Source organism: Mustela nivalis, assembly GCF_964662115.1.
Source record: "Mustela nivalis genome assembly, chromosome: 13".
In the NCBI taxonomy this organism is placed as follows: Eukaryota; Metazoa; Chordata; class Mammalia; order Carnivora; family Mustelidae; genus Mustela; species Mustela nivalis.
In genome coordinates, this window is record NC_139032.1 from 12,902,547 (window position 1) to 12,918,555 (window position 16,009).

Below are 16,009 nucleotides of genomic sequence, written 5' to 3' on the forward strand. Positions count from 1 at the left end.
TGCCTGAGTGGCTCCGTGGGTTAAAGCTTCTGCCTTCGGCTCAGGTCATGGTCTTAGGGTCCTGGGATCGAGCCCCGCATCGGGCTCTCTGCTCAGCAGGGAGCCCACTTCGCCCTCTCTCTCTGCCTGCCTCTCTGCCTACTTGTGATCTCTGTCTGTCAAATAAAGGAATAAAATCTTAAAAAAAAAAAAGGTGGAGAGAGGGGAGAATACTACATTTATAACGCCTCACTCTGATTAGAAGAATTATAGGTTATTTCCATTTTCTTTATATTTTTCTCTATCTTCCTTATTTTGTTTAGTGAGTAAGCACAGCTCTTACCATTTTTAAAGTATTATTCGTAGACATGGCACTATGACAAAACCTATGACTGTTCTATCATCACATCAAATTTGGGGGAAAAAACTGTCCATCTCTTCCTCCTGCCTCTGCCCACGATGTAATTTTTATACACTTTGAGCTACTTAGGCTAGGAAAGTCTGACTGAACTTTAAAAGCCCATGCAGATTTTTGAAACTTCTGGGTTCGGCCTTGTTTCACTTTAAAAGATTTTTACTCTAAAAGATCTTTTCCTGCTCGGTGCTTGTTCAGAAGTTACACGGGATCCCCACAGAACCCTGCGTATCCTTTGGTTGTAATCTCTCACATCAAATTCACACGCTGCCGGATACCAGTCTTCCCATTCCTGCATTCCTGGTCACTCTGACTTTCCCCGTGGTCCCCTCTGACTGTTGCTCTTTCTTTCACTGCCTTCTGCGCAGCTCACTCCGGAGACTGGCCACACAGGATTGGCTTTTAGAGACCTCACCCTGGACACAGTGTGAACTAAGGACTGGAGGCGGGGAGATCACGTAGGATCCAGGCGAGAGACGATAATGGTCTGAACTCAGCCGCAAGCAGTGTGGGCGGAAGTGGAGAGACTCGCACAGCACTAAGGAGATGCGACCGACAGGCTCTGGTCGCTGACGGGTTGGGATGAAGAAAAGAAGCGTCAGTGATGAGTCCTGGGATTTTTGCCTGGGGCTGACTCCGTAGGCAGGGGTGCAATTCTCCAGCAAAGGCACCGAGAAACAGCAGCAAGTGTTAGGGGGAAGCAGTCATGGTCTGCTTTAGAGCAGGTGCTGGGGCCCTAACATCTCAGAAGAAGGGCATCCGCTGATATGTCACAGACCCCTGGAAGTGACCTACACGGAGCTGAAATCCTACACATTAGAGGCCCACCTCTGTTCATTTCAAATGGGTGTTTTTTTGTTTTCTTTTCTTTTCTTTTTTTTTTTTTCAAGTGGATGTTTTAAGATAGGCCATTTCAATTTTTCCAACACCTGCCCAAGTCGTCTCCTGGACTCCCCCGGGGTCACCATCACACGCAACTAGACTGGTCACCTCTGCCTCTCAAAATAGTCCCATGCCTCCTTGCCAGGGTCATCTGTCACTTGCCCTGACACACCCCATGCTCCCATCGCACTGAATCCATCCGTCCCTGAGCAGAGCCAGCCCGTTCTCAACGGCACTGCTTTTCTACCAAGACTGAGCCCTCAGTATCACTTCCTCTGGGCAGCCCGGCCGGGCCCTGGTGGGCCCCGGTAGGCAGCATTTCTGCTCGATCCCGTGTCCACTAAAAATAGCACTGGGTTGTCAACGCACTTAAAATTTTTTCTACCTGGACAACAGGATCTCCTGAAAGGCAAGAACTTTTCTCGCTCATCTTTAGGTCAGCGGGCAGACAGAAAACACTTGCATACGTTGATGGAAAAACAGAGCCTTTGATTGAAAGTAATGTTATTAGGACGGACAACTGAAATCCAGAAGGGACAAGAAAGATGCCTTCCGGCAGGGGTGGTGGGCGCCTGGGATTCACGTCTGGCTCTTTCCCCTCTGCCTGTAGCTGATGTTAGTTGTCAGTCACGCCTCTCTCTTCTGTCAGGTCTAAAGTGGGCCTCAAACATCTTTGCACTTTCTAGATAACCAAGAGCTCCGCTGGAACGTCCTACCCAACTTCGGCCCCTCAATTAGAGCATTCGGTAGGCTGTAGTAAAACCTCTTGTGAGGCTGCCCACAACAGCTCCACCACAGACAAAAGAGAAATGTTTTTAACATGATTGGGTCCTGTCAATCTGTGAAACTGCTTCATTGTGTCACCAAGACAGATACAGCCTCCACCTAAGAACGAAGTACGTGAAAACTGGCATTTTTGCCCTGCTCCGAGAGCAAACGGTCTGGACTGTCCCCAGGAAATGACGCCGGGCTCCACTATGGGAAGTCACAGTAATGGAGACGTACTTGTTGAAGTTTATGAGGTAGAGAAAAGCAGTCCTCGGCGCCGGCCCGTTCCAGTGGATGGTGTAGCCCTTCTCCAGCATGATCACCGGCTGGTACTGAGGAAAGGCAGCCTTCTGGTTAATGCCCCGGAGCACCATAGGGTAGGAGGGGTACTCATCTCGCGCGATGGTCATAGTCAGATTCTGGGTGCTCCACGTCTGCACGTAAACCTTCGGAAAGCAATCAAGAAGTAAAGGGGAGAAGACTCTTAACCACAGAGAACGTGCTGGTAGTCCCTGGAGGGGAGGTGGGGGGCAGGGCAAGCCAGGCACAATAGGGACTGGGGATTCAGGAGCACAGTGAACCGTGATGAGCACTGAGCCACGTGTAGAATTGTTGAATCACTCCCTCACACACCCAAGACTAACTGAACACTCTATGTTAACTAAACTGGAATTAAAATTAAAAACTTAAGGGGCGCCTGGGTGGCTCGGGTCACGGTCTCGGGGTCCTGGGATCCAGTCCCATGTAGGGCTCCCTGCTCAGCGGGGAGCCTGCTTCTCCCTCTCCCTCTCCCCCTCCCCCCACACTCATGCTCTCTTTCAAATAAATAAAAATCTTGCAAAAAAATTAAAACTGAATGAATTTTTTAAAAAAAGAATTAAAGAGCAGAGGACGAAAGCTCAGATAACCTAAACAAACATTTTCCAGCACAAAGTTCAGAGTCCCTCCTTCCAGAACAGAGGTTCTGTGACCTAAGCCAGACTCAATGAATAGTAGCCAACTTCATCCTAAGTTATACTTAAAACGAAGCCGACTTAAGCGGCAATGGTAAAAACAGACCAAGCATTCCGCTAGCCAAGACCTTCATCATCCGTTCCTCCGCCACAGGCCGGCTTATTCATCAGAATATAAAACCTCTGTGGCTTACACAGCTTGTCAAAGAAATACCTCAGTCTGAAGAACACACATACAAAGAATCCGTAAATTAATGTGAAAACTGATACCCACCAGTCAATCTGAAAGCCTTTCCTCTAAAACAAGAGATGGAAAACTGAAATTATCTTAGAGCTTTGGCTTTCAATTTTCCATGACCTACATCAGCCCAAGAAGTCATTTTTCACCCATTCAAAAATAAATAAATAAAATAAAAGCTATAAAGCACTTTGCAAAAACTGGAAAAAAATACATTCAACAGAGACAAATTTAAAAATCCTGAATTCATTCCAGTGGCTGTACCCCTCGCTGGGCCAAAACGAAACCTTCTCCAAAGACATCCTCCAAAGAACACACCTCAGAACGGTTTCCTTAAACAAATCACTATCCCATAACGGAACTCTCCAGGAGGATTAAAACGTTTGCTGGAAACAGAATTTAATCCACAAGAGTTCTCTATTTTTCTTCCTGTCAGTTCTATGGTTCTGTCCGTATTAATTCCTCACGCATACAACCTGTGAGCCAGAAATGCTCCCAAATCTCAGTCATGTCTGACTAGGTCAGTATAGTAACACTCTTCTTTCCAACACCCCTTGAAGATTTAAAATAACGATAGGAAACATATTGCTTGAGACTACCAATGGTCTTCATTTACATATATTTATTTAGTATATGTTGACTTAGTATTTTATACTTATTTAGTATGTATTGTAAAAATTATAATAGTATCTATAAAAATCATATTATAAAAATCATAATATATTATTAAAATAAAAAGTATAAAAATTTGTTATAAAAATATTTATATTTATTTAGTATATATTTATTTAGTGTTTATTTATGTACTATATATTATATTATAGTTACTACACAAACATAATATACTTATTTTTAAAAATGTTTATATTTAACCTATACTTATTATATAGATTATACAAATATAGAATGTATAATTTCAAATATACGTTAAAATAACAGTATAATTTTAGAACTAGGTTATAACATTAAAAAAAAATTATATACAATAGGATACATGTAACAGACATATCATAATCAATCTCCTGCCTTCTTCCAAATCCAGGAAGGACGGGAAGATTTTATTTATTTATTTGAGAGAGAGAGGGAGGAAGAGAGCAGAAACAAGGAGAGCAGCAGAGGCAAAGGGAGAAGCAGACTCCCCACTGAGCAGGAAATTCGGTAACGGGACTCCATCCCAGGACCCTGGGACACTGAACCGACGGAGTCACCCAGGCGCCCCTCTAACTTAAATGCGCCTTACGTTTTCACCTTTCTTCCTGAGCCCCTTGAACCCTTGCGTTAGCAAAGAGCTAAAATATATTCACAAATAGCTGAACAATTATTATTCCGTCTTGAGATCCAGGTGCTTCTACCTTTTTGCCTAAAAACATACAGTCTTATTTTGTTTCTACCTTTTACCGAAAAACATACAGTCTAAACATTATCTAAGTAACAGCAAATGGCTGGAGATCTGGGCTCCCAGCCCAAATCTCAAATTCTCAGGAGAAAATTTCTGACTTGTGGTCCTACCATTCCTAGAACCTCCTAGGAAGCATTAGATGACTTACTTCTTTCTTTGTCCTCCAATAAAAATTGAATTACTACTCTGCCTTGTAAGACAGGAGGATTAGATTCACATTCTCGAATACATTTGAAATCCAAAGGGTTGACGGGCACATTTATAATAATTTTCTATTTCACTGGTGAGTACATACCACTCTCAGACACACACCCATGAAATTCAAATAAACTGTAGCTACAGAAAAGAGCTAAAAGCTTTTTGGTTTTGTTTTATGTTAATTCTAGAATTTTTACAGCATCCGAGGTTAACTTAGTTTTAGCAGGCAATTCTGATTAAGAGTAAGAGGAAAGGAAAAAGAAACTACATTTCAAACTACATTCTTTTCTTCTCTATTATAGTTAATTCTCCATTTTTTCCCTTGTTTTCCCCAGAACTTAGGCAAGAATAACATATTTTTTTTTCTTATGGGAATAAAAAATCCCACAACAAAGAAGCTAATACTCCTTTAAAATTAAGCCAGAAAACTTCCTCCAATCTTTATCCCCCTGCCTAATTCTCTAATTTAGCAGAGATAATGACCCTCAAAGCCAAGAATAAATCCCCCTTTCAGTGAGCACAGCGGCAGCATGGCAAGAAAACCCAGCCTAAGACTTAGGAAGTATAGGTTCTCACCCCAACTGTATCCCAAGCATATTTAACCAAAGGCAAATCATCCTACCACTCTTGGACCCACTTGTTGAATTGCTCTGAAGGAGGAGGACTTGAAATAAAATTATATGAGTCCCTGATCCCTTGTGAATTTTTTTTTTCTTTTTTCCTAAAGAAAAATCATCCTTTGGAAAGGATCAATGACACTGCAGAGCAAGAGAGCCCTCCTCCCAGAAGAGATGCTGTCGGCAGCGGGGTCGGAGTTCAGGCATCACAGTGCACAACGGCTCACCTGGGCGTAGTTCCCGCTGCAGACCACCGCGTTCCATTTGGTAATGTTCACGCAGCTTGGGTGGCGGATCAGGTAGTTGTCCATTCTTCCCACATAAGCATCCTTGTAGCCTGTCACGGAGCCATCGATGTCGTGGAATATGGAGTTCTTGTCACCATCCAGCTCACAGTCTTCAAACCAGGGGCCAGGCTTTCCAAAGAAGACGTTCAGAGAGACCTGCCGGCAGCGAAAAACCAGGACATCACCATGGGAAGGCTTCTACGGTCCTGGTCGGCATCCCCTGCCTGCACCCAAAGGCATATCCGTTTCAACTGCTTCAAGGTTAGAGCAGCCGAGAGCCCCAGTTCACAGATGTCAACGATGGCACCCAATCAATCAAAGTGTTCAGTTAATTATGACATGGTTGGGCAAAAAAAAAAAAAAGAAAAAAGAAAAAAGTCACAGAGCCTTGTGGAGGTCACGTAGCTAATGTTGGTCTTTTCCATTTTTTCCATTTAAAAAGAATTACCTGCTCTCCGGACAAAACTAACCTTGGTAAGAGAATCAGAACAGTCGTGGGAAGGGGGAAACACGCAGTCACGCATATTTGTTAAGAATTACTCTGGGTGGCTCAGTGGCTTAAAGCCCCTGCCTTCGGCTCAGGTCATGATCCCAGGGTCCTGGGATCGAGCCCCGCATCAGGCTCTCTGCTCAGCAGGGAGCCTGCTTCCTCCTCTCTCTCCCTGCCTGCCTCTCTGACTACCTGTGATCTCTGTCAAATAAATAAAAATCTTTAAAAAAAAAAAAAAAGAATTATAAACTTCACACTTAAGGTGTGTGCATTTCCCTGCCTGTTAATTATACCTCAATTAAATAAAAAATCTATTATAAATTCCAGCTTCTGAGCTAGCTCATCATTTTATTTTTACATTCTCTCCAACATCAACCAAACCCAGCTCAGTCATTTTCATGCCAGGTAGAGTTAATTTAAGGCTTTTATTAAACACACAGTACACAGCTGCAAAGCAGGCTGCAGGTGACAAGTTTTATAGTCTTTAGATACTTCTTATTAGTGGTAAATTATTCCCACTATGCAAGCCTCGCAGATACACCTCAAAAATGCTTTTATGTACTCATCACCCTCAGATGTTGTAAAATCAACCGAACATCTAAGTAATAGGCAACTCAATGAAAAATCAGTGATGTTTGGGACAAGTGGCTCTAAATTCTTACTTGTAGGACCTTTTTCCATTTCCCTTGGTCCTTCTGTGGTTAAATCTAGGAGACGTTTAGGACACATTTCCCACCTCTTCAGGGAGAATAAAATTGGCACTGTTCCCTTTGCAAACTGTTCCCTGGGCACCAGCACCATCAGACCCCCAGGCTGATGACCACTACCTTGAAGAGCAGGGATGTGAGAACTTGGAAACTCCACAGCCAATGTAACACCCAGTGAGCTATTTTTCAGAACGAGTGTGTCAGAGATCACTAGAAGTCTGTGTGTGGAAAGGTCTGTGTGGGTAGTAAGTGAACATCCCACCTCCTCCCTAGCTGTTCTAAGGACTGCCCTACTTATTTATGTGGGAAATGATCTGCTAGTGTAGCCTTACCTCTTCCCCTAGAGTCATAGGGCCTAAGAGAGAGCCAGCCAACAAAGCTGGCATCCCAATTTGGACCTGGGCTCTTGTTTCATGCCTCAGCCATTCTGGAAAACTGGATACAGACTCTGGTCAAACTATCCCATGTTCTTCCCCCCCCCCCCAAAGATTTTATTTATTAGTTTGACAGAGATCACAAGTAGGCAGAGAGGCAGGCAGAAAGAGAAAGGGGGAAGCAGGCTCCCCACTGAGTAGAGCGCCTGATGTCAGGCTCGATCCTAGGACCCTGAGATCATGACCTGAGTCGAACGCAGAGGCTTAACCCTGAACCACCCAGGCGCCCCTCCCATGTTCTATTTTAAGCTAGGCAACTGCAGAGTCTGCCTGTGAACAAAAATGAGAGAAAAATGAGCCACTTCCCAGTTACAGCCATTTGTGGGAGCAGTGAGTGAGGAGAGACTCTCATCCCCCCAGTACCACAGCCATCTTGGAACAGGCAAGATGGCGGAGTGCAAGGTATATAATCAGACTGTCCTGTGTGCTCAGGCTCCAGAGGGCACGGATGAAAGTACGAAGAAAACAATTTCTGTGGGCTACTGTACTGTAAACAATTATTTCTCAGTCTTCTTTGCAGTCTTCATAAAAACCTCCCAAGAGTTCATACCTGTATCTGTCTTATACCATCCCAGTACTCCTCTTCTTTCCCATCCTTCTATCCTCTGGTTCTCCAGAAGAACAAGCCCCAGACAAGTAAAATACCAGGCACAACTCAGTTCTCCTCATAGATGATCACAATGAACCTCCCCAAACCCTAGATCCTGATGCTCCTCTGACACTCTCCCATCCCCCCATGCCGTGTCATCACTTTAAGCCGTGGTCCCTTCCGAGGTATTACGTGAAGGTCAAAAATACCTCAGGTCACATGGAACTTCTGTTCTCACCTTGAACCCGATGGAACAGTGTGCATGGAATTAGAGTCTCTCTTGCATCTACTTCTCATCCTAGTTGTAAAGACTCATCATGAATACTTGGTGTTTTTGTCTTTGGGAATGATCTATCCCCCACCCTCCCGCATGGTCACTACACAGATACCGTAAGGACATACTTACATGTGGACCAAACTTCACGAGGGAGATGTTATTCCTGGGGGTTATCTGCCAGGGATTCCTCATAAGGAAGCCAATAGCGCTGGTGTACCTATCTGGCGTGGGCACATATTTTTTGAAGGTACACCTGGTTAGATGAATGGGCCCGTCATAAATCTGAAAACCTCTGATGGGGAACGTCCTGTTGAAACATAAGATTTTGTTTAATGCACATGGGCCCCTCCCTTCACTCACACGTTTGTTTGTTTTTAAAAGATTTTATTTATTTATTTGACAGAGATCACAAGTAGACAGAGCAGCAGGCAGAGAGAGAGGGGGAAGCGGGCTCCCCACTGAGCAGAGAGCCCGATGTGGGACTCGATCCCAGGACCCTGGGATCATGATCTGAGCCGAAGGCAGAAGCTTTAACCCCCTGAGCCACCCAGGCGCCCAGTCACATGTTTGTTTTATAAACACTGTTCAATCTCCTGGACACGCTAAGTACAATTCTAGAATCCAGTGGAACCAAGAGACGATCCCTGCTCGAATGAAACGCATACTGCAGCGGAAGAGGCAAAGAGAAAAACAAAAGGTAATTTCAGATAGTAAGTGTTGTGGGGGCAGTGACACACAGTACTATGACAGATTGGGGTGAGAGACATGCTGTTTGGGACAGAATGGAGGCCTCTCTGAATGTGACATTTCCCGCTTCAATCAACCCAGTTAAGACCTTTTATTTGGGAACTCATACACTTCCCCTTTGGTTCCAAAATCTCTGGCAAGAGAACAAAAGACAAATCTGTAGCTTTCACAGAGAGAACCTCCTTTCAAGCCACTAAATGACAGTAATAAAATGAAATGATATGCTTGAAAGTATAAAAGTGTAAATTCTTAAGGCTTACTATGTCAGAGGGGCTGGCTGGAGTGAGAAATTCGGTTTATTCATTTTCCTCCCTTCTCTTCAAACACAAGCCCCTTAACCTACTAATCATATATCATTAATCATAATTAAGGTACAAAACCCATAATATTCTGGATCCCTTAGGTGTCTACTCTGTTAAAGTTCTTTAATGGCACTGCCGAGGATTTCTACAGCAACTCTAGTTTACAACTTGGCAGCGTTTTACAGCAAAAGCCTACATGCTAGCAAGGAAACGAAATCACCTGGTTAAAAAAACTTTGCATCTCGATGCATTTCTGAGGAGAGATCTCCAAATGGTTCTCTCACATAGAAAAAGTTGTCAAGACACAATAAAACAAAGGCTGGGTCCAGGGACCAAGGAGGAGTCTTTGTTTTGGAAAAGCCTCCTTCGCAAGGAAGCAGTGAGCATTTTGAAATGAAACTGAAGGCCACATAACATATATACGATTCTTGAGTCAGTATTTTGCACACCTGAAACGTACTACTTTAAGTCGACTATATTTCAGTTAGAAACAGAGAGAGAGACCAGAAAAAGAGGAAGAAACTGAAGGCTTCATAAAATAAAAAAGGACGGAGTTGGCCACCCTCATACTGCCACCAAACACCAACAGCCATTTTTGGTGACACGTCAGAAGAGACAGGCACAGCTTAGAACACTCTGACAGGCATGGACCGTGCGGAAGGCCGAGTCACGGGACCCGAATCCACCCCAGCCACGTTCAGTAAGCTCCTCATTTATAAAGCAGGATAACGACAGGACCTACCTCGCTGGGCTTTGCAAGGATTAAGCAGAGAATGGAGTACTTAGAACGGGACCTGACACATCATCAGCATTTAATAAATGTTAGCTCTTAAATATCCATGAAGTTTCTTTCCCAGTGGCTTCCACACAGTCTGGCCAACAGGAGTGCTACACAGAGCGAAGCTTATAATGGCATTCAAAACTTCCCAACGACCAGCACAGGGGAAGCTCACTCTTTGCCAGAAGCTAGTAAAGTCCATTTGGCCCTCAAAGCCAAGCCCTTTGGGCCCATCCCCCTGACCTGTCCTAGCCCAATGACCGCCTATGGTGCACAACTTTAAGGGGACTGCTGCTTGATAACTTCTGACAGTAGCTCTAATGTGAGACCTTTAGAACATGAGTTTTTCTCTATTTTTCTTACAAGGACGATTCCAAACTGTGTCTCAGAACCAAGGTATGGATTAATTAGTTAGTAGCTCCCCTAAAAGCTCCAAAGAATCATTCTGGGGTAAGTACTATTTTAATGACTCTGTGATTATTTTGACAGAAAACATGCCAAAAGTCTCCTCCACGCAGCTGAAACACTCGTAATTATATGGGCCGTGGTCAGGGCTTGAGTCAGCTTTGGCAACTGCCCACTCTTATTTTCTAGGACTCTTTGCAATAGGTTATTTCCTTTTTCCAGTGGCTATTTCTGCAAACCAACCTCACAGATTGAGGCAAAAGTGACCTCATGTCATAGTTTACAGCTTGGCCAACTTTCTGTGGCTCAAGAAAGAAGAAAACAAAAAAATCAGCAGCTTTTATCAGGCCATGCAAGGAATGAAAAATGAGATCGCTTCCTTGGTTTAAACAATTGATAATGAAATCTATAAAGCGTTCGATCGTTAATGCTCCAGAATTCCAGAAGATACTATACACAACTGTAATAGCAATAACACCAAAAATAATAGTAGTGGTAATTAGATAAGGTAAGAAGAGCGGCACGGTGGGAACCAGTCCACCCAGGATTACTACAGAAGCTTCCATAAGGGTTGGGTTTTATTTGTTGTTCAGATATAACCATACGCTGATCAAGCAATGCTTACCTGTTCCGAGGCAGGGTCCGGGGCTTCTGGTCTATCCCTCCAATGCCCACATACTTGTTCTGACCACCCTGGAAGCCGTAATTCCTGCTCTCCCCAACAAAGAGAGACTCAGATACCTCCTGGCTAGAGCCTTCATCACTTGGGAAGCTTCCATCACTGTGAAAATGAGCATAAACATTACCCTCCCCCTTCCAGGAGATTTAAATTGACGCTCAGATAAATAGCGGGGGATGCCTGGGTGGCTCAGTCGGTTAGGCGTCTGCCTTCAGCTCAGACAATGACCCCAGGGTTCTGGGATCAAGTCCCTGTGTCAGGCTCCCTGCTCAATGGGGAGCCTGCTTCTCCTCTCTCTGCTTGCTACTCTCACACAAGTGGTCTCTCTTCTTGAGAAAAATAAATAAATAAAATCATTAAAAAAAAAAAAAGGCAAGTTACAGCTAAAAAAGCTAGTTTTCAAAGCAGCCAGGAGCTTTTTCAAATACCTATTATCAAGTCATCAAAAAGTCCTTCTAAACTGTGAGCATACCTCATAGAAATCAATTCGTGGTTTGTGGAGTAAACAAACAAACGGAATTGCATTTCACAGCACCGATGGGTGAGTTTAGTCTCAAGGAACAGCATTGCACATGGGAGAATGAACCTGCCATGAATGTAACAGTTCGAGGGCAAGCATGTTCATGACAGCAGCCGAAATAACGGTCCCATAAAAAGTTCAGGTCTTAGAGATCACTGCAAAGTTAGACTGGCTTCGAAGAAAGAGGTTATTTAATATGATCCCAACTGTTATTTCCTTCTTCTCAAGTGATTTGTTCTCCTTGTTGTTTTTTTTAAAAAGATTTCATTTATTTATTTGACAAAGAGAGAACACAAAAAGGGGGAATGGCAGGCAGAGGGAGAGGGAGAGGCAGACTCCCTGCTGAGCAGAGAGCCTGATGTGGGACTCGATCCTAGGACCCTGGGATCATGACCTGAGCCAAAGGCAGATGCTTAACTGACTTGAGCCACCCAGGCACCCCTCAAGTGTTTTCTTCCAAACAAAAGATATGACGGGCCTACCTTTCTATCGAATTCCAGCTATAATAACCTCCAACTTTGGTACAAATTCTATTAATTAAGAAAAATGTGTTTTTGGCCCTCTAGTGGTATCAGGAAGTGGATGTTGTTTTGTTGTGGTTGTTGTTTTCTTTAGTGCTAATACAATAATAGTACACTCCTATTCTAATCAAGTAAAAACAAAAACAAATACCCAGGCTATTGTACCTTATAGCTTTAAAATAATCGAAAGTATTTCCAAAGTGATTACCAACCTGGCAAAGGTCAGCCCTATTCCATTATCTGCAAATCTGTAAGACAAGAGAATAAAAGAACATTTAATTTACCATCTCATGTAACAAGAGATCATTTCTCTCAGTATTCAAGTTTTAGGAAATCCAGAAGCTTCCAATACTGCTTACTTTCCAAGATCACAGAAAGCATCTCGCTTCCCAGCAGCTAAATGCACAGACTCCACAGAGAAGGTACCCGGTTCAAATCCTAGCTTTGCCAATTACTGGCTGCGGGAACCTGCGTGACCTTGCATGACCTTGGGCAAATGACTCGGCCAGACTCTCCCTCAGTTTGCTCACCTACAAGTTGAAGCAATAACATAACCCTGCTCATCAGAGTTGATGAGGGCATTAAACATCCTAATTAATTCTACCCCTTTAGAACAGTGCCTGGCACAGAGGAAGCAGCCTGTCCGTGTGCGTTGTCACTGTTATTTTCATAATTCTTTTTTAAACAATTAGATCGTAACATTCTCTTCAAATTTTTCAACACTAATACCTAAGCTACCTCTACAGACTTCATACAAAATTAATTTTTTTGCACCATGAAAGTCAGAGGTGACGGTAAAATGCCAAGGAGCTAATATGAGTGCCAGCCAGAAAAAACAGGTTTTTCTAGACTCTCGAACACCAACTCTTAGCTCAACGTACATCAAGACTTCTCCTAAAATTATAAAAATGGGAAAAAAGCAAGATGCTTACTGCCTCAAGTCATGTTAAGACATAAGTCAACAGACTTATTAAGGTGGAATTCACAAGTTCTGTTTTGAATGGCAGTGAAAGAGCATCAGGCAAACTTCTGAGTTTCCAAAAGCAAAGGAAAGAAATCCAGGTAGTTTCAAAATCTTTATTTAGCTCTCTGACATAGACCATGGTTGTTCTATCAAGTTAAAGCCCCAGTTTCTGTTCAATCTCATCAAAAAACTCTCGTGTCACCAGACAGGTTCAGTTCCAATAAAAGCAGCGGAATGAGACGATTCCAAACATTCACAGTCTGCGAGCGTGAGCTTACGTCCTCAGAGCTCACCCGGTCTATTAGGAACAATAATATAATTCCAGGGGCGCCTGGCTGGCCCAGGCAGAAGAGTATGCAATGCTTGATCTCAGGATTGTGAGTTCGAGCCCCATATCGAGGGTAGAGATAACTAAAAACAAACATACTTTAAAAATAATAATAGTACTAATATTAAAAGTCCAGAAAGTCTCAGTGTACTTTCAGTACTGTGGGGTTGTTTTTTTTTTTTTTATAGACTTGAAAATAAATACCCTGGAAAATAAATAATTAAATTCGTGCATACATCAGTGTTATCAGACAATGACTTTGCAGAGAATACCTACGCTGAATTCTGAACGACAATGTCTCCCCCTCTGACCCAAGCTCCGTTGTCATTATTTTTAAAAGAAATGAGCCTGTCAATTAAAGCAGCGACACGTGGCTTTTCAGGGTCCGCATCCTGATGAGGCCTAAACCTTGGGGTTTAAAAAAAAAAAAGGAAGTTTTTTTAAAAAGCATTGGAAACCAACTATTTACAATTGTAAGCTTAAGTGTCAAAAGGCGGGATTTATATTTGACCAAAACAAACAAACAAAATCTTAAGGCACAACTTACAAACTCATTATTGGTATTTTAGATACTGAAAAAAAATTTTGTTTACTTACATAAGATTCAAGAGAACTACTTTCATAACTTCTTATTTTTATTTTTTTTTTTTTATTTTTTTTTTAAAAAGGAATTTTTTTTTTTTTTAAAGATTTTATTTATTTATTTGACAGAGAGAGATCACAAGTAGGCAGAGAGGCAGGCAGAGAGAGGAGGAAGCAGGCTCCCTGCTGAGCAGAGAACCCGATGTGGGACTCGATCCCAGGACCTTGAGATCATGACCTGAGCCAAAGGCAGCGGCTTAACCCACTGAGCCACTCAGGTGCCCCCTTATTTTTATTTTTAAATCAACTTATATTATAGACTGGGATACTGCAGAACATTCTAAACACTAAAACCATTTCCAAACAAACAAACTCTCAGACCGGGAAATCTGGTATGTTTTCACAAATTCTTAATCTACACGACACTAATATAAACATACTGAATAAATTCATCAGATATTTCCACATTCATATATGCGAACTGGAATATTATGTGAGTTGTGTGCTGGTGAAAATGTTTTAGACACAGAGATAAAACTAGTTCAAGACCTTAAACGTGCCTATATTTAAGACAGATTGTGTTCAATTAACTTATTCATTACAGAGACTGAATTTTACCTCTTTAATTCTCTTCCTTCCAGAACACTTACAAGGACTTTTTTTTTCCTTAAGGATTTTATGTATTTGTCAGAGAGAGAGCCTAAGCACACAAGTAGGGGGAGTAGCAGGCAGAGGGAGAAGCAGGCTCCCCACTAATCAAGGAGCCCAATGTGGGACTTGATTCCAGGACCCTGGGATCATGACCTGAGCCAAAGGCACACTCAACGGACTCAGCCACCTGCATGTCCCCACTTACAAGGACCTTAATAAAAAGGTCAAATAATTGGTGTAAAAAACTGTCCTTTATAACAAATTGAATAAATAATTCCATAAGGTCACCTATTTTTTTTTTTTTAAAGATCATTTCTTTAAAATGATCTTTGGGGACAGGGTTGGGGGGGGACAACTAGATAGCTTTTCAAAAACCAATTCAGCAGTTCAAGATTTTTTTTTTTTTTTTAAGATTTTATTCATTTATCAGAGAGACAGAGGGGGAGAGAGCGAGCACAGGCAGACAGAATGGCAGGCAGAGGCAGAGCGAGAAGCAGGCTCCCTGCTGAGCAAGGAGCCCGATGTGGGACTCGATCCCAGGACGCTGGGATCGTGACCTGAGCCCAAGGCAGCTGCTCAACCAACTGAGCCACCCAGGCGTCCCCAAGATTTTTTTTAAAAAGATTTTATAGAGACAACAAGAGAGGGAACACAAGCAGGGGGAGTGGGAAAGGGAGAAGCTCGTTTCCCACCAAGCAGGGAGCCAGATGTGGTGCTTGATCTCAGGACCGTGGGATCATGACCTGAGCGGAAGGCAGATGCTCAACGACTGAGCCACCCAGGTGTCCCAGTTTGAGATTTTTAAACACGCAGTCAGCAAGGTATTTGCTGATATGCCACTACCTTGGTTGCTGGCACACAGTAGGTGCTGTGATGGGAAAAGAAGCCAAAGGTCCTTAGGCATGGCTGAGCTTGGCACATTCAGAGAACAAGCAAGTTGACTGGAAAGTAAACACCATGGAGCAGGGGCGCCTGGGTGGCTTAGTCACTTAAACATCTACCTTCGGCTCAGGTCATGATCCCAGGGAGAACCTGGGATGGAGCCCCGCAGGGAGCCCCCTTCTCCCTCTGCCTGCTGCTCCCCCTGCTTGTGTTCTCTCTCTCTCTCTCTCTCAAATAAATACATAAAATCTTAAAAAAAAATAAAAAAGAAAGAAAGAAAGAAAAGAAAAGAAAAACAAAAAGCATGGGGCAGAGGATAGAGAGCTAAGCATGTGCCCAGCAAGGATACAGTTCTTTATTCTAAACGCACTGGGAAAAGCAGACCAGAGAATAATGGCTGTGAGGGCAGGGGGGAGC

At 43.1% G+C, this 16,009-nt stretch overlaps 1 protein-coding gene across 11 annotated transcripts in view; it reads right to left on the reverse strand.

Moving 5' to 3' along the window:
- CEMIP2 (cell migration inducing hyaluronidase 2) overlaps positions 1 to 16,009 on the reverse strand; it is a 132,644-nt gene that overhangs the window by 16,797 nt on the left and 99,838 nt on the right. For all 11 annotated transcript variants that reach the window (XM_082696586.1, XM_082696590.1, XM_082696585.1 and 8 more), the window contains 6 exons: positions 13,754 to 13,885; positions 12,398 to 12,433; positions 11,091 to 11,246; positions 8,363 to 8,540; positions 5,677 to 5,892; positions 2,282 to 2,490 (listed from right to left, as the gene is read on the reverse strand). In XM_082696586.1, coding sequence (XP_082552712.1) covers positions 2,282 to 2,490; positions 5,677 to 5,892; positions 8,363 to 8,540; positions 11,091 to 11,246; positions 12,398 to 12,433; positions 13,754 to 13,885 — 927 coding nt within the window. The remainder of the gene's footprint in view (positions 1 to 2,281; positions 2,491 to 5,676; positions 5,893 to 8,362; positions 8,541 to 11,090; positions 11,247 to 12,397; positions 12,434 to 13,753; positions 13,886 to 16,009) is intronic.